This window comes from Mobula birostris, chromosome 9, assembly GCF_030028105.1.
Source record: "Mobula birostris isolate sMobBir1 chromosome 9, sMobBir1.hap1, whole genome shotgun sequence".
NCBI lineage: Eukaryota > Metazoa > Chordata > Chondrichthyes > Myliobatiformes > Myliobatidae > Mobula > Mobula birostris.
Genome location: NC_092378.1, coordinates 40,119,667 through 40,142,485, shown reverse-complemented (window position 1 = coordinate 40,142,485; position 22,819 = coordinate 40,119,667). Strand labels below are relative to the sequence as shown.

Below are 22,819 nucleotides of genomic sequence, written 5' to 3'. Positions count from 1 at the left end.
ATAGAAATGAAGCTGTACTGTATATTTTCTGAAACTTGTCAGTTTTAATATGGTCTATGGTAAAATTTGCTGGATTTCTCAGTTCTTTCTAACGGAAAGAAGTAAGTGCAGAAATGTGTTTAAAGCAATACAAATTATTTTATGGTTAGTTACTTACTGACATAACTCTTTGTTCACAATGGAAACCCTTAGTAACGTCTTCCACTCTGGAGTTAAATGGGTAAACTATTTTCTGCCAAAGATTAAATTATCTGATTGTATCTTATGTTTATAAATAACTAGCAAATAGATATTATTGTTCCACTTGTTGCCTTTGGAATGTGTTTTGCTCTTATATGGACATTGTAAAAAAGACTAGAGCACCCACTGGTTTCAACTGGTTGCCACTGCTTAACATTAAGTTGCATTTTTGTTTGCATTTTCAGTTGAAGTGATAGGGTTGTCGAGTCAGAGAGATAGGGCATGGAAACAGGCTCTTCATCCCACTGAGCCAATGCTGGCCATCAACAGCTCTCTCCCCCCTGTATACTGTACAGAGCTCTGCCCCCTTGCAATACACCTTTTGTAGATTATGTGTCTTCCAGAGTGATTGAAGGGCTGAGTGTTTGCTTCCTCTTGTTTGCATTCTGCAAAGAAATTTGAATAATACTTCTAGGCAAGTCATCCACATTGATCTGCCATCTTCCTACTCATAAATTGCACCTCCCCTAGGATAATAAATACTAAAATCACATATCAAGCACTTATATTGCTCAACTCTGGTGTCCCAATGGCAGTGTTTCAATTAATCCCTAGGATCTGGTAACGAAAGTTCAATGTTTCTTCCCATGAAAGAAGAGATTGCATTGTAAGAGTACAGTGTATAAAGGGAATAATTGTTATTACATTATGGTCATTAAAAAACATCTGAACAATACATAACAAAACCATTTAAAATTTAAATAAAGGTACTAATATAAGACTTCTAGTGCAACATAGCATATTTTAATCAGCTATTTCTCAAGTTCAAAATTTATCTTGGGCCTGTGCTAACATTCAAACATCCAGTTAAAACAGTAGTAAATCTCATTTGAGTGCATATTCATTTAATAGCCAAACCAGAATTTATTTCCCTCATGTTGCTGAGCTAAATGTATTTTGAATGTGCTGTGATCAGCTGATTTTATTTTAAAATGTGCATGTTTTGACCCTCATATTATTTCAATCTAGATAGAGTAATTGGGATGACAATTAATACTCTGAAAAAGAAAGGACTTCAATTTTCTGCCATTTACACAGCTTTGAGACCTTCTGTGGTGAGTGAAAAAACTAAACCCAGATTCTGAGTTCTTCTTATGCCACGTCTTGCATCTGACCATTTGGCTATTTGTAGTTTATATGTTCTTTATTACATGAAAAGTTTTTTTCTTACAGTCAATTTACAAAGTTTATCCAATGGCAAATGTTATTATTGCCTTATTAACACTGTTACTTGCTTGTTTTCCTTGCAAACATAATATTCGTTGGTAACCTGTTTAAGAATCGCAGAAAAGTGACATTGAAACAAATAACTAATTGGTGGCAAAGCAACAGCATAAAATGACTTATATTCCTGTTTTTAAGAATAATAAAAGTTATTCAATCCACCTTTGATTACTTTAGATCTAGAAGAAGATTACAAAAGCTTCATAACAACAGCTAGCTTTGCCTTATGACTCCAAGATATTGATTCCACTACTAAACCGAGCAGCCTTTACACATGCTAATTATTCTTTATGGAAAAATAACCACAACATTAAAAATAGATGCAACAGAAATTCATCAAATGCTTGTTCTGCCATTCAATAAGATCTTGCCTACCTTTTTTTCTTCAACAGTATTCTCTTGTAGTTTTCCTATATTCCTTGACTTCTTAATATCTAGAACTCTATCCATATTTGTCTTGAATAATATATAGTTACTTAGCCTCCACTACCCTTTTAGGTATAGAATTCCAAAGACTCACAACCCACATCTTGGTTTCTTTTAAAGGTTTTTAAAGCTCCTCAGGCCATCTATGGTGAGAATGTTCCGGACTGGGGCCTGTAAAATGGAAATGGCCAAATAACAAAGTACATTAGGGGTGTCATGCATGAAAGTGTGAAGAGTCTGGACTGAGAGAGAAATAATAGATACAGGGTAGGAAGAAATAAGATCTGTGGGATGAGAATGTGTGAAAGAATGAGCCTGTCAGGATAATCATGCTTGGGGAGAAGGTAAAAGTGTGATGGTGGAATTGGAGTACTGTGAGGCTAACAGCCGTAGAGGGAAGATCTCCTGAGAAAGTGAGGTCAGTGTGAGGATCAAGGTTCAGAGGGTGATGTGAAAAGGTATCTGAGAGGAGATAGTTAGATTTTGTGAGCTGGAGGTCAGTTTGTCAAACAGCATCACTCTTGACAGTAGATCTGATGATAGTATTGGGGTTAGTCTTTACTGTGTGAAATGCTACAAGTTCAGAGAGTAGTAGATTGAGTGAGAGAGGGTAGTGGAAAAATTGAGACAATCAATATCCTCCGGTAATTAGCAGTGACTAGATATAAGTTCCACAATGTGGGGTGAGGATTCAAGGCCAAAGAAATAGAGATGAAGACAAAGGTGAAGAAAAGGTCAGTATCATATCTTAGAATTCATTAAGGCAATGAAGTAGTGGGATGAAACTAAGGTCTGTTTTCTTTTTCAATATTTTTATTAATTTCTACATAGAAGAGTACAGAGTACAAGAAGTACATATTATAAGTAAAAAAAAATACCAAATACATTATATTTGAGTCACACTTGCAATCTCATTACCCTATATTCATGTAAATTAAATTAAATTGTAATATTGAAATGTGATAATTTTATTATACAAAAAAAGAATCTAAACCCACTACCAAGATCGAAGCCGTTTGGTAAAGAAAGAAAAAAGGGAAAAAAATCTTTATCATATAGTGAAATATGTTATTAGCCAACATCTGTACTTAACAACAAATCAAAGGTTTTGAAAATAGTTCAAAAATAGTCCACACAATGTTTGAAAGTCTTGGCTAGATTCAGAAATTGAAGAACAGATCTTCTCTAAATTTAAACATGACATAACATGACGTAACCATTGAGCGTGAGTAGGTAGAACGTCATCCTTCCATTTAAGCAAGAGTGTCCTCCTAGCTGTAAGAGAAATAAAAGACAAAATGTGCAAATCAGATATCTTGAAAATAATATCTTTTTCACCAACAATACTGAATAAGGCAGTCAAAGGGTTAGGCTTAAAATTTACTTTGAAAAGTACAGAGAAAGTTTGAAATACTTCCTTCCAGTATTTTTCAGGACTCGGTCATGTCCAAAGCATATGAATTAGTGAAGCTTCTCCATTATTATATCTATCACAATAGGGAGATATATCTGAATAAAAACGAGATAGCTTATCCTTTGTCATGTGGGGCCTATGGATCACTTTAAGTTGTAGGAGGGAGTGGCGGGCACATAACGATGAAGTGTTAACCAATTTAAAAATTTCATTCCAAGTTTCCTCAGAAATATAAGTCTGTAAATCTTGTTCCCAGAGATTTTTAATTTTGTCTAAAGGAGCATTTCTCATTCCCAGCAACATGCCATAAGTATTGGATATTGAACCATTATGAAAAGGTGTCAAATTAGAAATTACATCTAATAAGTTCTTATTGGGACTTTCAGGAAATGTATATAATTGATTTCGCAGAAAGTCTCTAATTTGTAGATATCGAAAAAAGTGGGTTTTTGGTAAGCTATATTTAGCTGACAATTGCTCAAACAAAAAGAGACTTCCTCCAACAAACAAATCCTATAAGCATTTAATACCCAATCTATCCCATTCTTTAAAAACTAGATCGGTCTTAAAAGGTTAAAAAAATTTAGAAAAAATGGGACTTGAAAGAGAAAATCTATTTTCTAAATTGTACCCAGATCCTCAGAGTATGTTTAACTACCAAATTGTCAGTTAATTTACTTAAAGATAAAGGAAGTGAGGATCCAAGAAGAGAAATGATAGAAAATTTATTAACAGTTAGCTTCTAAAGAAACCCATACCAGACAGTCCTCATGGTTAATATAATATGACCAAAAAGTAAAATTTCGTATATTGACTGCCCAGTAATAAAACCTAGAATTTGGTAAAGCAAGACCTCCATTCTTTTTAGCTTTTTGCATTTGCAGATGAACTTTATTTAGTCGAGAATGTTTGCTTTTCCATATAAAAGAAGATAGAATAGAATCAAGAGAATCAAAAAAGGATTTAGGAATAAAAGCAGGCAAGGACTGAAAAAAGTATATAAATTTAGGTAAGATATTCATTTTAATAGAATTAATTCAGCCAATCAACGATAATGAAGGGGGTGACCAGTTTGATAGTGCCCTTTTTACATAATTCAGTAGGGTAAGAAAATTTTCTTTAAATAGGTGTTTATAATTCTTAGTAATTGTTACACCCAAATAGGTAAATTGATTTCTTACAATTTTAAATGGAAGATTAGTATTCATTGATACCAAATTATTCAAAGGAAAAAGTTCACTCTTATGAAAATTCAGTTTATATCCTGAAAACTGGCTGAAACAGGAGAGTAAAGTAAGCACAGGAGATAACGAAGTTTCGACATTAGAGATAGTAAGCAATAGGTCATCAGCATAGAGCAAAACATTGTGGGTAGTACCTCTCCTAAAAATACCAGTGATATCTCTAGATTCTCAGAAAGCAATGGCTAAGGGTTCTAAGACTAGATCAAAGAGCAAAGGGCTCAACAGACAGCCTTATCTGGTTCCATGTTGAAGTTTAAATGGTTTCGAACTCTGAAAATTAGTAAGAACCCGAGCAGAGGGAGATAAATAAAGTAATTTAATCCATTGAATGAAATCAGGCCCCAAATTAAATTTTTCTAAGCTTTTAAATAAATAATTCCATTCAACCCGATTGAAAGCCTTCTCAGTGTCTAATAAACGATGAATATTGAAATGGGAATATCGATTTTTAATAAATCCAGTCTGATCATCAGAAATGATAGATGGTAAAATATTTTCAATCCTACGAGCCAGAACTTTGGATAGGATTTTAGTATCAATATTAAGTAAGGAAATTGGTCTATATGAAGAGCATTCAGTTGGGCTCATTCTTTTTAAGGATAAGCAAAATAGAAGCTCCATAAAAAGATTGTGGCAACCTACCCAACTTAAAGGAATCCAAAAAGGGGTATAAGCAGTGAGGAAAAAGGCTTATAAAATTCTCCAGAAAATCCATCAGGACCAGAGCCTTCCCCGAGTGCAATGAACATGCAGCCTTGGCAATTTCCTCATAAGAAATAGGTTGATCCAACTGTCAAGCAACACACATCAAAGTTGCTGGTGAACACAGCAGGCCAAGCAGCATCTGTAGGAAGAGGTGCAGTCGACGTTTCAGGCCGAGACCCTTCGTCAGGACTAACTGAAGGAAGAGTGAGTAAGGGATTTGAAAGTTGGAGGGGGAGGGGGAGATCCAAAATGATAGGAGAAGACAGGAGGGGGAGGGATAGAGCCAAGAGCTGGACAGGTGATAGGCAAAAGGGGATACGAGAGGATCATGGGACAGGAGGTCCGGGAAGAAAGACAAGGGGGGGAGGACCCAGAGGATGGGCAAGAGGTATATTCAGAGGGACAGAGGGAGAAAAAGGAGAGTGAGAGAAAGAATGTGTGCATAAAAATGAGTAACAGATGGGGTACGAGGGGGAGGTGGGGCCTTAGCGGAAGTTAGAGAAGTCGATGTTCATGCCATCAGGTTGGAGGCTACCCAGACGGAATATAAGGTGTTGTTCCTCCAACCTGAGTGTGGCTTCATCTTTACAGTAGAGGAGGCCGTGGATGGGCATGTCAGAATGGGAATGGGATGTGGAATTAAAATGTGTGGCCACTGGGAGATCCTGCTTTCTCTGGCGGACAGAGTGTAGATGTTCAGCAAAGCGGTCTCCCAGTCTGCGTCGGGTCTCGCCAATATATAAAAGGCCACATCGGGAGCACCGGACGCAGTATATCACCCCAGTCGACTCACAGGTCCAACTGTTTTCGGTTATCAACAGAAAGTGTAGGAATGTTTAATTGGTCTAAAAAATATTCATTACAGTATTATCTTTAGGAGGGTCAGAACTATAAAGTTTAGAATAAAATTCTCTAAGAGTGGTATTTCAGTTTAAATCCAAGTGGAATTAGTTTCAATCTGAGATATTGTCCTATCACCATTAGCTTTACAAATTTCTTTAATTTGCCGTTTAGGTCTGTTTAGGGCACTTGTTAAGTGGTGGTGGCTTGCAGAAATTGTTATTGGAAGGGATGATAGGAGGAAAGAGGGAAAGAGGAAGGCAGCAAACCACTTGGTATGATAATCTGAGGCAATGGACTGGGTTGAGTTATGCTGAGGCCAGAAAAGCGTGCAAGATCGAAGAAGATGGAGCTGCGTAGCCACCAACCCCAGATTCAGGACGGCACGCACTCACTGACTGACTGAGGTCTGTTTTGAACACTAATTGTTTAGGCTAGGATCAGAGAAGGGAGGATTGAGAGCAATAATGAAAAATACAACAAAGGGTGGAAACTTGAGGACAGATAACGCTGGAGGCAAGTAAAGAGGAGGAAGCTTGTGAAGAGTGTAATTTGAATTGAAGAGCTGCTGAAACTTGCAATGTTTGAAGTCTGAAAAAGGGGAAGGAAGTTTTTATTCAAATATCTAATGTGATGAAAGATGAAGTAGCTCTGCGAAATAGGACAGCCCTTAAACAGAGGGAGTCAACAAGAAGGTAGGAGTATGCATATGGTGGGACATGAAACTCTGCATGGATTACAGGGTGGTTTGAAAAATATTTTTGATAGTTCAAATATACCTGTAAATGAATCTGAAATGTGAAGAGTGGTATTTCAGTTTAAATCCAAGTGGAATTAGTTTCAATCTGAGATATTGTGAAGGAAGGCGATGTGGCTGTGGAAGTGAGCTTTTGTCATCACCTCATCAAAGACAAGAAAAGAAATTGAAACTAGCAAGAGTTGACATGGTAAAACAGATCTTTCTGCCAGAGACAATGAAAAAGAATATGCAAAAAATCTAAACAGAAATTACTAGAAACACTCACCCAGTAAAGTAGCACTGTTCTACACAGTATTATGTCACCCTTGGTGGAACTTGCAACTGTTATTAAGGTTTGCACAAAACGTTCATCCAATTGATAAAGGAATTTATCTATTTGGCACTAGTCGTTAAATTTCCATTTTATCCTTGCAACAGAAATTAATGTTTTATAATTTTTGAATAACAAAGTACAATAAATGTTGGAAATTTTCTAATTAAAAGTGATTAACGTTAATTATTCTTCTCACTCCATTGGTACTCCATTTTTTTTTACCAATTGGCTTTTAAAATTGTTAATGTTGTTTTTGTTTCTTTAAGCTTTCCCAGCCTATTAAGTTACCTGTTAAAAATGATGTTACTCAAGCATGTTGGTATTTTAAGAAGCTAGGACAATGTGGCTCGCAAAATTTGTTCTAAAGGACAAACACTACAATATTATGAGCTTTTCTTCAAAGCCTACAAATTATAAATACACTTGCTATTGCTATATGAAGTGTCCAATATGTTAAGGATCTTTTAATGATGGGGTGTACAATTGGCATATAATAATCTAAAAGTTTGTTCTTGTCAATGAGCTATATAGGACAGTACAGTTTGACTTTCAATTAATGCCTTTGAAGATGTGTACATGGCCTTGCTAAATAATAACTTTACAATGACTGAAAAATGCCAGTAAATGACCAGTTCTGACTCAAAGGGCTTGATGGTAATAGTCTGTTCATTCTGAATAAATTTAAAATTTACTTCCTTACTTTGTATTATTTTGCATTTATCTACATTGAAGCCCACCCACTGTTCATCAGTCCATCAGTTTCATTTAACAGCACCCTCTTAATATTGTAGATCTGCTTTGTAGCAATCCTAGATCTTCGTGGAGTCATTACATTTTTAAGTTGTCTCGATGAAGCATTTTTATGATTATATAACAGGCTTTTACAGTTCTCTGAAATCTGTTTGCACTGTTAGTGGCCATTTCCTGTACACCATCACATTCTAATTCCTGCTACTGAATTCGAAAATCTAGTAGTTTCAGAGTCTGGCAACTCTTCTTGGCTAAGTTTCTAACATCTGTTTTTGTTCTGTATCAAGCAACTAAACCCTTGGTTAATGTTATTTAAACCTAGGTTAACCATTGGCTGAAGTAACACTTTCTTGTAAAGTATTTTGACTGTAGTTAGTAATTCTGCTGTTACATCAATTGTGTTTCTTATGAACTAAAGATGAGAATGAATATGTTAAAATATTTTGACAGGATTTAATGCAGACAGGATTTCTTATTACAGAGGGAATTTGAAGTTGGTCATTTATCTTAATCAAACATTAAAACTGGCAGACAAATTAACATAAATGAATTTAAAACATAACATGTTAGAAACACAGCTGGTAAGGCAGTAATGGGAATTGGATTTGATGTTTCTGGTTATTGTCATTTTGACAGAAGTGGGGAATAGAGAAAAAATAGGTTTCTATAGCAGTGAGGGTGAGGAAGGGGTGGATAAGACAAAGGAACTATCTTTGAAAAGCTGAAGTAAGGGTTACCATGGGGATAAGGTGTCACAGGAGACATAAGTGTGAGAGCTCAAATAAGGTGGTTAGAGATAATGGGAAGATAAACAAAGGATAATGAAAGTTGTGAAATGCAGAGGAGCAGGAAATTCCCAGAAGGACAAGTAGTGCCAATGGAGAGAGAACCTCTGAGCCAGTATTTCAGATGGAGACCAATCACAAACAAAAGAAAATCTGCAGGTGCTGGAAATCCAAGTGTTACGTACCCCGTAACTGGGTTGCCAAACCAGCAGAAATGGATCACTTAGTTGGAGTCTGGATTACTAGAACTAAGAAAGTTTTATTAAAGAAACAAGCAACACAGTAACCGAAAGGATAATAAATGCAACAGTTCAGCAATGATAAACACACATGTGCACAGAATTATGATAACAGCATCAATCAAGTTCTATCGTTATCTAGGGGTAAATGACCACTTTCAAAGTGACACAAAGTTCAGTCCAATTGAGTAGTTCAGTTCGCAGTAATTGTTGCCATGGCGATGGACAACGTGGGGGGAGAGAGAGAGAGAGAGAGAATGGGACCGACTGATCATTCAGAAATGGCTTCCACTCACAGACGGGCGATAATTGCTCACAAGCAGCTTTTGGGCAGGTCCTTAGTGATGTCACCTGAGGTCACCGACTGTGACCCCTCCTCCAGATGCGGTCGATCCTCTGCAGTGAACTCGGCACCCAAGCAAGGGCGGACACACACCGGGTTCCCGCTGATCGTACCTTTCCACCCTGTGCGTTGTCCGGTACTTCCCACCGACTCGTGAGAGGCGCACCACTTCCAGGGTCTCGTTACCTCGGGTGTCGTGTGTGTCCTGCCTTAGCGAACCTGTCCCTTTTTATCCCCCTGCTGGGGTATTGCCTGTCCATCACTTCAAACAGTTCAGGGTTCAAAGGGGGACCCGCTCCAGACAGCTCTCTCTCTCTCCCCCGTCCCTTCATTACACATCTCCAGATGCTGTTTCATTGTGATCCTTATCTCTCTCTTGAAGACAGGTGGCAGACCAACTGCTGATCACACAGGACAGCTAACATCTTATCTATGTGTATTCTCGTCACACAAGCAACACACACAAAATGCTGGAGGATCTCAGCAGGGCAGGAGACATTTATAGAAAAGTGTACAGTCAACGTTTTGGACGGAGACCTTCACCAGGACTCATTACAAATGGAAGACCTGCTGCAGTACTGGCCGGATATGATACAAATAGGGAAAAGAAGTTACTTAAAGTTGTAGAGTATGGAAATAGCAGCACTCCCAGGCAGATGGTGTGGTGATATTCCTCAAGTATATGTGGGCTCCATTAAAAGTGTAGAAGGCTAGAGGCCAATAATAGGCCAGAGTTGGATGGAGAGTTAAACATGGCAGGTAGCAGAAAGCTCAGAGTCACCCATGCAGGCTAAATATAGGTGCTCAACAAAGCAATCACTTAATTTGCATTCTGTTTCTCCAGTGAACGCTGTGCACAATACGCTAGACTAGAAGAAATATAAGGGTTTCATGTGGAAGGGCTTTTTGGTCCCTGGATAATGTGAAGGCAAAAGACCTGTAGTAAGGGAAAAACAAATCTTCTCTGAAGATGCAGTTCTCTTTCAGACTTAATCAGGTTTTCCTCCAGGATTTCCATAAGACCATAAGACAAAGGAGCAGAAGTCAGCCATTCGGCCCATCAAGTCTTCTCCGCCATTTTATCATGAGCTGATCCATTCTCCCAGTTAGTCTCACTCCACTGCCTTCTCACCATAACCTTTGATGCCCTGGCTACTCAGATACCTATCAATCTCTGCCTTAAATACACCCAGTGACTTGGCCTCCACTGCTGCCCGTGGCAACAAGTTCCATAGATTCACCACCCTCTGGCTAAAAAAATTCCTTCGCATCTCTGTTCTGAATGGGCGCCTTTCAATCCTTAAGTCATGCCCTCTCGTACTAGACTCCCCTACCATGGGAAACAATTTTACCACATCCACTCTGTCCATGCCTTTCACCATTCGGAATGTTTCTATGAGGTCCTCCCTCATTCTTCTAAACTCCAAGGAAAACAGTCCAAGAGTGGACAAACGTTCCTCATATGTTAACCCTCTCACTCCTGGAATCATTCTAGTGAATCTTCTCTGAACCCTCTCCAACGTCAGCACATCCTTTCTTAAATAAGGAGACCAAAACTGCCCACAGTACTCCAAGTGAGGTCTTATCAGTGTCTTATAGAGCATCAACATCACATCCCTGCTCCGATACTCTATTCCTCTAGAAATGAATGCCAACATTGCATTCGCCTTCCTCACCCACCGACAGATGATGTAGATGATGTAGTGACTTTCTATTTGCCGCTCTCCCATAAAGCTGTGACTTGTGAAGCACCTGGGTAACAGTTGTCTGCTGAGTTGTCCATCTTAGCCACTGAAGCTTGTAACTCCTCCAGAGTTGTCATAAGTCTCTTGGTGGCCTCCGTCATTAGTCCCCTTCCTTCACGGTCACTCAGTTTTTGAGGACGGCCTGTTCTAGTCAGATTTACAGCTGTTCCATATTCTTTCCATTTCTTCATGATTGACTTAACTGTACTGCAAGGGATACTCCGTGACTTGGAAATTTTCTTGTATCCTTCTCTTGACTAGTGCTTTTCAGTAAACTTTTCGCAGAGTTGCTTGGAGTGTTCTTTTGTCTTCATGGTGTAGTTTTTTGCCAGGATATTGACTCACTAGCAGTTGGACCTTTCAGATACAGGTGTATTTTCACTACAATCAAGAGAAACACCTTGACTGCACACAGGTCTCCAAAAACAGATCTCCATTTGACTAATTATGTGACTTCTAAAACCAATTGGCTGCACCAGTGATGATTTGGTATGTCATATTATCGGGAGGTGAATACTTATGCAATCAATTATTTTGTCTTTTATATTTGTAATTAATTTAGATCAATTTGTAGAGATCTATTTTCACTTTGACATGAACGAGTTTTTTCTATTGATCAGTATTAAAAAAGCCAAATTAAATCCATTGTGACTCAATGTTATAAAACAATAAAACATGAAAACTTCTGGGGGCAGGGGGTCAATATTTTTTATAGGCACTGTGCTCTGTAAATGTTCTTCATTGCAGGAATGAAGTCTCAGATCATCAGCTAAGGATATTTCTTTGGTTGTGGTCTTCCTTCTGTTTTAACTATATCCTGCTGCTCTGGTATCATTTGCAAGTTTGTAAATCTTACTTTTCAACACCAGAAACCAAATATTCATGTAAGCAAAGCAATGAAGAATATTGGTCACTGCATATATCTGTTGGAATTACTCGGACTGAGGAACCATTTCCAATCCCTGTTCTTGATCTTATGGTGAACTTGTTACCCAGAATATGGCTCACCCTTATTGAATAAGCTTATTAAGGCCTCTTGAAAATCAAGATATGTTAAAAATATTGCCACTTAAATCCATGGGCATGCCATTGTTAGGGGCTGGCACAGATGATGTAGATGTCTTCTTGATGCCAGCAACTGCAAGACTGAGTTACCTCCCTTAAATTTCTGTGTAACTGTCATGTACTGTCTTAGCTGCAGTTGCAAGGCCATCAACTGATTTAACTTTGCCACAGGAAAAATACTGCCACCTCCATCCCCAAAGCAGACACTAATGCACAACAGATATTAACCTCATTTGTTCCTCCTGGTAGTGAAGCATTTACACTGAATGCTTAACAGCATAACTGGGATCAAAATAAAATGCCTTGTATTGCTGTAAGACTGTCTTAAATTGGCTACATTAAGGTAATTACAATAAAATGATGTTTTATTATTGTTTCTGAATCAAGCACATGGACCATGTAGGGTTTACTTTATTTCAGGATTACTTGCACAATTTTGGAATATCAATGAATGAGTCATCGGTTGCATTAACAAATTGTGCTTGTCTTTAGCTGCTTTGTCTAACATCCTCCTTTCAATCTTTCAGGTTATTAGCAGCCATACTGAGAGAATGATTCACACTGGACGGCGATTGAAAGCCATGGATACAGATAGTTCTGTTTCATACCCACCACTGAATGTGACAAATGGCACAGACACCTGCATTCTCTTTTATGCTACCAGTCTGCAGCTAAAGATCAATGGAACGTTAATTGATCTCACCAATGAAACCTTTATTTCCCATTCAGTGAACACCAGTAATTCTATATGTTCAACCACCAATGCCACGTAAGTGGAAGAAACTGCAATACTAAAGCTAAATCAGCTCTCTTAGGCTAAATAGTTTTCTTTAAAAGAAGTGATATAGGTTATATATGGTTTAGATGCCATACCTTTTCAACTCTAAACTCTCTAACCAGGGTCATTGTAAAATTGTAGGTTCGTTGATTCATATTTTTCTCCTATAGAAAATTCTCAATGTTTAATGGTCGTTCTGTAAGTGAGATGTTTCTGTTGTGATCTTAAGAGAAGGCCAAAGCTTAGTTTCTCTAAATTAATCATAGGGGCTATGTTATCAAATGGTGATGATAACTATTAGATGAGGTATAGTGATTATTTATCTAGACATGGATGGTGCATTTCTGGAACCTGTGGGGGAGATGAGCAACAGGTTCACCTTCTACCTTAATGTGAAAGATATGTACTGGAGCCCTAAACTTTCTGTGCTGTAATGGACATATTAAGCTGGCATTATGTGCTGGGCTAATATATGCTCTCTACATTGTATACATCATACACAAGGGAACAGTTCATAAGGATTGAGTGGAAGTCAGCACGTAGCTTGTAGACCGCAGGTGAGCTTTACAGGCTGGAGAGTGATTAGCAGAATGGATAACAATCAGATGGACAGTTGTGGGGTGAGGAGATTCAATGTGTGATGGTTGATTCTGAACTTCAGGTGTTGGGGAGTGCTGGTTTAGGTTGAGATTGTTGGGGGCTTCAAGGTCAACATTTAAAGGTGATGGTTGAGGTCGGTATTGTGGTACAAAGTTGTATGGAGTTGGTAGCTCTGATGAGACCTGCAGGAAGGAGAAAGAACTCAAATGAATCAACCGGTAAATAGTACCAAACTCTGAATTTAGAGATCAGAATATGATCAGGCAGGATCCCTCATGAAGAGCTTGTATTGGGATCCATTTCGTACATCCATTTTCTTGGAGGATTCAGAAAAAATTTAGCAGCCTGTGTTAAACTGAATACCTTATGCTATGAATAATAGAGTCTTTTTGGAAAATTGATTATATTGTGCACAAAAGTGGTATGTTGTGTGATGGAGCCTCAAGAGGTAGTTACTTCAGATGCACAAAATATCAGGCACTGGCATTGTTTAACAGACTTTTAATCAATGGGTGGTAGGAGCAATTTTAGTGGTCAATGATTGAATAGTGAAATACTCAATGGTTATGTTTGGGAGTCTGATTTCACACTGTATGCGTGAGATCACAAACACAGGAAGGTCTGCAGGTGCTGGAAATCCAAAGCAACATACACAAAATGCTGGAGGAGCTCAGCAGGCCGGGCAGCATCTATGGAAAAGAGTACACAGATAATGTTTTGGGCCTGTAACATCGACTGTTTACTTTTTTCCATTGATGCTGTCCAGCCTGATGAGTTCCTGCAACATTTTATGTGTTGTATGGGTGAGATGATGGTTTTGGAAATGAACACCACCTTGCAATGAGAAGCAACTACAGAGCAGACACAAGGAATTGAGAAAACAAAAGATACTGCCTAACCTGATCTCAGAATCAATGGATAAATGAGGAACAAATTGCATTGTTTGCTTTCTTGCCAAGCTAAATGTGATTAAATGCATGCTGCTATTCCAGTAGGAAGATAGGAGAAACTATGAGCCACTTAATTCTTTAAACCTGTTCTACACCTCATGGAAATGGTAAATGATATATAACCCAATTTTCTGTTAAAAAATTGATGCAATATTCTTTTGGTTGAAAAAAAATTAGAGATCTAAAATTAATAGTTGACACAGAAATTTCTAAACTTTCTTACTTTGTTACCTGAACACTCTTAAAAAGCTTAGATTTAGTTTCAAAAGTTACACCACCAGATAGTATATTTGTTTTTTTTAAATCCATGTTTCCTTTGAAAAATTTGATTAAATTGCTTTCTTATTTTCTGAGTTCTACAGAATGAAGCCTTAGTTTGTATTAAAAGTCCTCATAATTTAAACTTTAGAGCCCTATTATTCAGAACCTATGCACGCCATCTTAAAAGCCGAAATGGCATACCTTTTCTAATATATGGTGCTTTCTATTGCATGACCAAAGTAATCTTTATTGGCATGTTTAGGCTCTAACACAGGCCCTTCAGTTCAATAATCCTGAATGGGATGGGCCTATAATTGTTAGTGTTTATTGAAAGTAATATTAAAGAAGCATTGAAGATTATGAGATGATGTTTTCCTGTAAATAATCTAGGTGATTGAAAGGAATTTATCTTGCTCAGTCTCCCATCATCAAAATCCTGGGGGTCACTATGACCAGATACTGAAATGGTCAAAGTAGTGAAAATCCCATGGATAACAGAGCAAATTAGGGATTAGGTATCCTGTGGCAAGTTACTCATCTCCAAACACCTTAAGGTGTTTCTACTGTCTACACAAGTCTGATGAAATGGTTCCTGCTTGTCTGAATGAGTTCAGCACAACTCTCTCGAAGCTTTGTACCATGCAGCTTATTTGATTGGTATCTGATTGGAGACCCAAAACATTAATTGCTTCCACCACTGCTGCAGTGTGGCAGTATTGTGTACCAGCTTCAAAATTCATTGCAGACTCACCCAAGCTACTCCAACATTACCATTAAAATCTGAAATTATACTGCTGAAGAGAATGAGCACAGCAGGAATATATGAAAACTACCATTTGAAAGTCTTCATCTGGAAATATCTCATTGGTCCTTTATAGTCATATGGTCTAAATCCTCAAATTCTTTTTCTAACAGCATAATCGGAATTCTTTCATAATAACTGTGATAGTTCAAGAAGGCAGCTCAACACCACCTCCTCAAAGGCAATGTAATGCCTGTTAATGGCATCCAGTACCTGTAAAAGAATAATTAAAAAGAATAAATATTCACCCATTTAAAATAGAGTTGAGAAGAAATTTTATTTCTTAGGGTCTAGAATCTTATAAATTCTTCAATTGTGTGTTGAATTAATTCAAGGCCAAGATAGACAGATCTGTGGTCTCCAGGGTTTTGGGAAGCAGTCAGGAGGCCAAAGGTCAGGATCAGATAAGCAATAATCTAACTGAATGGCAGAGTTGATTCAGCTGCTGCTGCTTGTGTTCTCAGGTATTTTGATAGTCCAATGGATGCAGTTTTTTTTTTAACAAGTGGATAGTTTATCCACTTATTAAGTCAAAGGGCAGATGCTGGATTTCTTTTCCCAAAAGAACATCAGTCAACTAGAATGTTTATTTTAACAAAATCCGCTCTTAATTCTAGTTCTATTTAATGAAGTGTGTTCAAATTCTTGAATTATCATGTGATATTTGGGTGTGTTACTTCAGGCCAGTATAGAGTGATTATTTGAACAATAATGTAACTATTTTACTATTCTGCCCAATATGTTAAATTCTGTTCTACACTTGTTTTAATAAATATGCTTTATTCACATCTTTTATATTCTTTTCATTAGGTTATCACTCAAGTATTCACTCCAACAAAGTTTAAAAATTAATATTAAGATACTAGAAATCAGGTAAGTCATTGTTTATTTAGAGATGCATATGGTACCAGTCCCTTCCTGACGAACAAGCCCACACAACCCAATTACACCTGTGTGACTGATTAATCTCCTAACCCATACATCTTTGGAATGTAGGAGGAAATTGGTGTACTTGGAGAAAACCCACGTGGACATGAGGTGAACATACAAACTCTTTACAGACAGCGGTGGAATTGAACCCTGAAAAAAAAAATGAGGAGTCAGAGTAAGAAGGTGGGGGGAGGGGAAGAAAAAGGTGATAGGTGAAACAAGAGAGGAAGAGGGGTGAAATAAAAAGCTGGAAAGCCTTCTCCAGCCCTATATCTCTTTCACCAATCAACTTCCCAGCCCATTGTTTCACCCCTATCACCTTGTGTTTCTTCTTCCCCCCACCCCAACCTTCTTACTCTGACTCCTCATCTTTTTCTCTCCAATTCCGATGAAAGGTCTTGACCCGAAATGTTGACTGTACTCTTTTCCATAGATGCTGTCTGGTCTGCTGAGTTCCTCCAGCATTTTGTGTGTGTGGCCAAAATGTCATAGATGTTCTTTTAGTTCAATAAACTGGACTGCTCTTCACTAAAGCTGGAAGAGACTTAGTAAGCTGCATAGCCCCCTTGTGTTGCATTCAATCACATTAAACCTGTGCTCTCTGACCACCACCTTTCACCCTAAAGATTTGGTTTACCTTTGTTTATTAAATATTCCAAGAGATTATCATCCATCAATTCTGAGTCTGAATTAATCGTCACTTATTTTTGTTGTGAAGTTAATCAATATGACTTGCTTTGAGCTTATAATAATTTACCAAAAAACTTTTTGCAAACACGATTTACTGATTTTGCTTTCCTTCAAAGGCTTCTCATGAGGAACACTTTCTACACTGGATCTGCCCGGCACTGGTTCACCTTAGATTTTGTTGAAATTGTGCAAGATGAAGTAGATGTTGGAAGGTTTAATGTGTCCAGCATCTCAGCACCACAGGAGTACTCCTTCCACTGTCAGTTGGTAGGAACTAGTGCGCTTAATGGTGTAGAATTTATTCCAGCTAACAAGAATGCCCAAGCCTGGACTATCACTATTTCTGAGTTTCAGGTAAATTGGTAAAATTAAACAAAAATTTGCATGACCTCAATTATTGTTAGAAAGTATTATTGTTGATTTGGTGATATATACTAGAAATGGAATAGTTGTAAAATCTACATCCATTTTCAGAAGAAAATAAGATCTTTATGATCTACAATCATAACAATTAAATTCTTATCCCTGTTATACCAATGGCTACAGATTTGACATTTCTGCTTGTCAACTTGCTATTTTAAAGCATAGTGATGGAATTTTAGTTTGTTAATGTCCACTTTTTGACTCTTTTTCCTTGGTTTAATTAGTCTTTATTTCCTGTTAAGTGTCATTGAAGAAAAAAAATATATTTTTAGCTAAGTTCCATTGTACACAAGTATATTTAGGAAGCAAAACCTATCCATCAGGTGAAGGCAATGGTAATTTTGTTTGAATGAATGGGCCTTCAGGATATCAAGAAGGACACAAAAAAGTGAGAATAGGAGTAAGCTACCAGGCCCCTCAAGTCAATCAATCCGATTAAATTCCTCTTTGGTGCCAATTCCTATAACCCTCAATTCAAATATTTATCCATTTCACTGTTAAAAATATCTATTGATGTGGCCTCCACCACCTCAGAGGATGAGAATTCCAGAAACTTACTTCCCTCTGTAAGAAAAAAAATCTGTGCTTCTCTGTTTTTTGTATCTTTAGCAATGTCCCATTATTTAAGACTCTCCCAGTAGTGAAAATATTGCCCTTCAAGCCGCTTGTGATCTTATATGTTTAACTAAGGTCACCTCTCATTCTTTGAAACTCAAAGGAATACAGACTTAAGTTGACTGGCCTCTCTTGATAGGACAGCAACCAGCTTCTGATATATAGACAGGAACTGCTCCTTTGTTTTACCAGTGACGGCTTGAATGCTAAATTTCAGTTGCCCTAGAAAATCAGCACACCTACACGTTGGCATCACATGCATCACATCACAACTGCTGAGATCTCATCCCAGCAGTGTCCCCCTTATCCAAGCAATGAAGTTTCCCAAGATTTTGCTCCATTCTCCAGCACTGTTTTCTGCTATGCCTAGGAATAAACCCAGAGAAATCACAGGACTATCTGGAAATAATGGCAATCATGATTCTTGACCCATCTGCTATGTTTAAACTTGGGATAAATTTCACAAAAATAGAAATGTTATTTTGTTCTGTTAATGTTCACAATTCAGTGCACGTGACAAGCAACAAAATGGCACCTGGTAGACAAATCCCATCAGTGGAAACCATGTTTAATTCACACTGTCATTTGTAACTGGAGGTAAAGATAAATCCTTTATACCGCATGCCCAGTATTGAGTGATCTATAACTACAAGTTCCCTTGAAAGATAATCTGAGCAGAAAGAAATAAGCATCATTAAAATAATTTTGTGATTGAAAAATTAATAGATAGATTGATACTTCATTGATCCCAAAGGAAATTACAGTGTCACAGTAGCATTACAAGTGCACAAATATACAAATATTAGAAGAGAAGTGAAAAAGAATAAAAAATAAGTTACCTCAAATAGTCTAACAGGAGGGGACCATCACTTCCCAGGCTATAGGTTGACTAATTATAGAGCCTAATGGCTGGGGTAAGAATGACCTCATATAGCACTCTTTGGAGCAGTGCATTTGTCTTAGTCTATTATTGAAAGTGCTTCTCTGCTCAGCCAAGGTGGCATGCAGAGGTTGAGAAAGATTGTCCAGAATTGCCAGGATTTACCATAAAGCTATTTATTCTACCAATGCCTCCAGAGAGTCCAGTTTGAATCCTATAACAGAGCCAGCCATTCTAGTCCATGTTGATGTCATTGCCCCAGCACACCATCACATAGAAGATTGTACTGGTGACAACAGACTGGTAGAACAGGTGAAGGAGAGGCCTGCATACTCCAAAGGACCTCAGTCTCTTCAGGAAGTGGAGGCGACTCTGGCCCTTATTGTACACAGCCTCTGTGTTGGTTCTCCACTCAAGTCTGTCATCCAGATGAACACCCAAGTGCACACTTGTAGGTCCTCACCACATCCATATCCTCACCATCAATAGTAATAGGGATTAATGGAGGCTTCCTAAAGTCCATCACCATCAACTTTGTCTTACTGATGTTGAGCTGCTTTGTCTACTGATATTGATTCAGCTTGCACAGTTTGACAAAGTCCCCATCAGTGAGGGCTGAATGGTACTGAGGGCACTTGAGAAATCAAAAAACATGATCCTCACAGTTCTACCCTGCTTATCCAATTGGGAGTAGGCTCTGTTCAGCAGGTAGATGACAGCATTGTCAAACTGCAGGGGATTGAGTGCTGATCTGACCAGGGGTCTGAGGTGAGTCAGGACCAGCCTGTCTAGGGTCTTCATGATGTGTAAGGTCAGGGTCACTGGACAGTGGTCATTCAAGACTTTCAGTTGGCCCTTCTTGGGTACTGGGACCACGCATGGTGTCTTCCACAAATTTGGGACCCTTTGCAGCTAAGACTCAGAAACTTATGATTATAAGAGTCCAGCAAAGATTGGTGCTGGGACTCCTGCTGTTCAGTCTACATCAAGCTTCTGATTGAGGGAATCGGTGTAAACTATCCACATATGCTGATGATACAGCATCAGGTGGCATTGTGGACGGTAAGGAGTATGCAAAAAGGCCTATTGGGAATACAGAAAATAAGAGGTCTTCCACTTTCCAAAGTTAAAAGTAAATTGATTAACAAAGTGCAGTATTTATATATCAACACATACAACCCTGAGATTAATTTTCTTGCAAGCAACACAGTAAATAGAAGAAATATCATAGAATCAATGAAAGACCACACCCAACAGAGGGGACAACATGTGCAAAAAAGAAAGGGAAAAGAAATAATAATAATAATAATGATAATAATAAATAAGCAATACATTTTGAGAACATGAGATGAAGAGTCCTTGAAAGTGAGTCCAGTTCAGCAATGAGGCGAGTGAAGCTGTGTGAAGACTCTATGGTATTTCTTGAGGGGTAATAACTGTTCCAGAACCCGGTGGTGCAGGTCCCGAGGCTCCTGCATCTTCATCCTGATGGTAGCGAGAAGGGATCGTGTCCCGGATGGTGTGAGTCATTGAAGATGTATGCTGCTTTCCTGTAATAATGCTCTGTGTGGATGTACAAAATGGTAGTTAGGGCTTTAACTGTGATGGACTGGGCTGTATCCACTACTTTTTTGTAGGCTTTTTCATACAAGGGTATAAGAGACCATGATGCAACCAGCCAATACATTCTCCATCACACATCTGTAGAGGTTTGTCAGAGTTTTAGATGGCATGCTGAATCTTCGCAGACTTCTAAGAAAGTAGAGGTGCTGCTGTGCTTTCTTCATAATGACAATAATGTGTTGGACCCAGGGCAGATCCTTTTAAATGATGACACTGAGGAATTTAAATTTGTTGACCCTCTCCACCTCTGATCCCTCAATGAGGACTGGCTTATCAACCTCCGGTTTCCTCCTCCTAAAGTTAATAATCATCTCCTTGGTCTTGTTGACACTGAGTGAGAGGTTGCTGTGGCACCACTCAGCCAGGTTTTCAACTCCCTCCTATATGCTGATTCATTACCACTCTAGATTCGGCCAGTGGGCAGTAGTGCAGTCAGCAAACGTAAATATGATTGGAGCTGTGCTTAGCTTCTCAGTCATAAGTACAATGCAAGTTAAGCAGGGGGCTAAACACACAGCCTTGTGGTGCACCTGTACTGAGGGAGATTGTGGAGGAGGTGTTGTTGCCAATCCGAAATGACTGGGGTCTGCAAGTGAGGAAATGAGGATCCAGTTGCACTAGTAGGTATTGAGGCCTAGTACTTGAAGCTTGTGATTAGTTCTGAGGTGATTATAGGACTGAATGCTGACCTGTAGACAATGAAGAGCATCCTGATGCATGCATCATCACTGTACAGATATTCTAGGATTGAGTGGACAAGCCAATGAAATGGCATCTGCTCTTGACCTGTTGTGATGGTAGGCAAATTAGAGTGCAGCCAAGTCACTTTTCATGCTGGAATTGTTATCTTTTTTTTATCACTAACCTCTCAAAGCATTTCATCACAGTGGATGTAAGTGCTACTAGACGATAGTCAGAAGGCAGATTATCAGGTTCTTCTTAGGCCCTTGTATAATTGCAGCCTGTTTGAAGCAGTTGGGTACCTCAGACCGCTGAAGCGAGAAGTTAAAGATTTTAAAGAGCCATCCAAAATGATAGGGGAAGACAGGAGTGGGAGGGCCCTCCCCCTCCTGTCTTCTCCTATCATTTTTGGATCTCCCCCTACCCCTCCCACTTTCAAATCTCTTACTGGCTGTTCCTTCAGTTAGTCCTGACGAAGGGTCTCGGCCTGAAATGTCGACGGTACCTCTTCCTAGAGATGCTGCCTGGCCTTTTGTGTTCACCAGCAAACTTTGATGTGTGTTATTTCATAAAAGATATAATAGGTTTTTTGATACCAAGTAAATCAAAGGATAAGAGATTGCTGGTAGAAGGTCACACAGTGGTTAAGATAGGCAGAGCAGACCAAGGAGGTGAATGGTCTACTTCTGCTTCTACGTTTTACATTTTTCATGTTTTGATTTTATCTGAAATAAAAAGAAAGCAGTTGAGATCAGGTTATTTTTCTACTAGTAACTAAGCAGATTGGAGTTCAGCATTCAGTACCTTTGTTTCCTTATGAAACTGTGAAGAAGTTGTCCTACATGATGGTATCATTCAGCTTCAACAAAAGATGAAATCATGTACCTCTTGATGTTTTACTGATGTTTTCATAATAATATGAACAGAAACTGCCATTACACTTCCACTGTGGAGCAGGAATGGAAGAAAGATCACTCTTATACACGAGTAAACTGCATACCTTGCGGGCATCTGTCTGCAGTTAGCTTCTTCAGATTGAGAAAAGTTGAAGTACCTCTTCATAATTTAACTTGATTAATAACCCAGGATGTCTCAAAGCATTTCACAGGTACCTAATGAAAAGTAATTAGCATTGTAATGTTGGAAAATACATCAGTCAATTATTCAGAGTTGCTCCCACTAGTAGCATGATGTGCAAAGCTAGGTGTTTTGTTTCTTTGTGATCTTGTTTGGCAAATGAGTGTTGGAATAGTACCAAAAGAGTCTTCTACATCATTTGGCATGACAATAGAGCCACAGCAAATTTACTCCCAATAATGAGATGTTGGTCTTAATTGTGTGCTTGTGTCTCTAGAATAAGATTTGAACCCACTATTATCTGGCACCCACTGAATCAAAGCTAACTTCAAAATATCAAAATTGAAAGAGGATCATTTCAACTAAGTCTATGATAGACCAGCTCACAACTGTTACTTTCCTTAATTAACATTGGT

General features: G+C 38.4%; 1 protein-coding gene and 1 long non-coding RNA gene across 3 annotated transcripts in view; one reads left to right on the top strand and one right to left on the bottom strand.

Moving 5' to 3' along the window:
• Positions 1–22,819, top strand: part of LOC140202704 (V-type proton ATPase subunit S1-like) — a 64,018-nt gene that overhangs the window by 40,076 nt on the left and 1,123 nt on the right. For both annotated transcript variants that reach the window (XM_072267890.1, XM_072267889.1), the window contains exons 6-9: positions 1,210–1,295; positions 12,621–12,862; positions 16,295–16,357; positions 17,221–17,458. In XM_072267890.1, coding sequence (XP_072123991.1) covers positions 1,210–1,295; positions 12,621–12,862; positions 16,295–16,357; positions 17,221–17,458 — 629 coding nt within the window. The remainder of the gene's footprint in view (positions 1–1,209; positions 1,296–12,620; positions 12,863–16,294; positions 16,358–17,220; positions 17,459–22,819) is intronic.
• Positions 20,354–22,819, bottom strand: part of LOC140202706 (uncharacterized) — a 171,682-nt gene continuing 169,216 nt past the window's right edge. The window contains exons 3-4 of the long non-coding RNA XR_011887170.1: positions 22,327–22,438; positions 20,354–20,585 (exon numbers count right to left, since the gene is read on the bottom strand). This is a non-coding gene — a long non-coding RNA (uncharacterized lncRNA). The remainder of the gene's footprint in view (positions 20,586–22,326; positions 22,439–22,819) is intronic.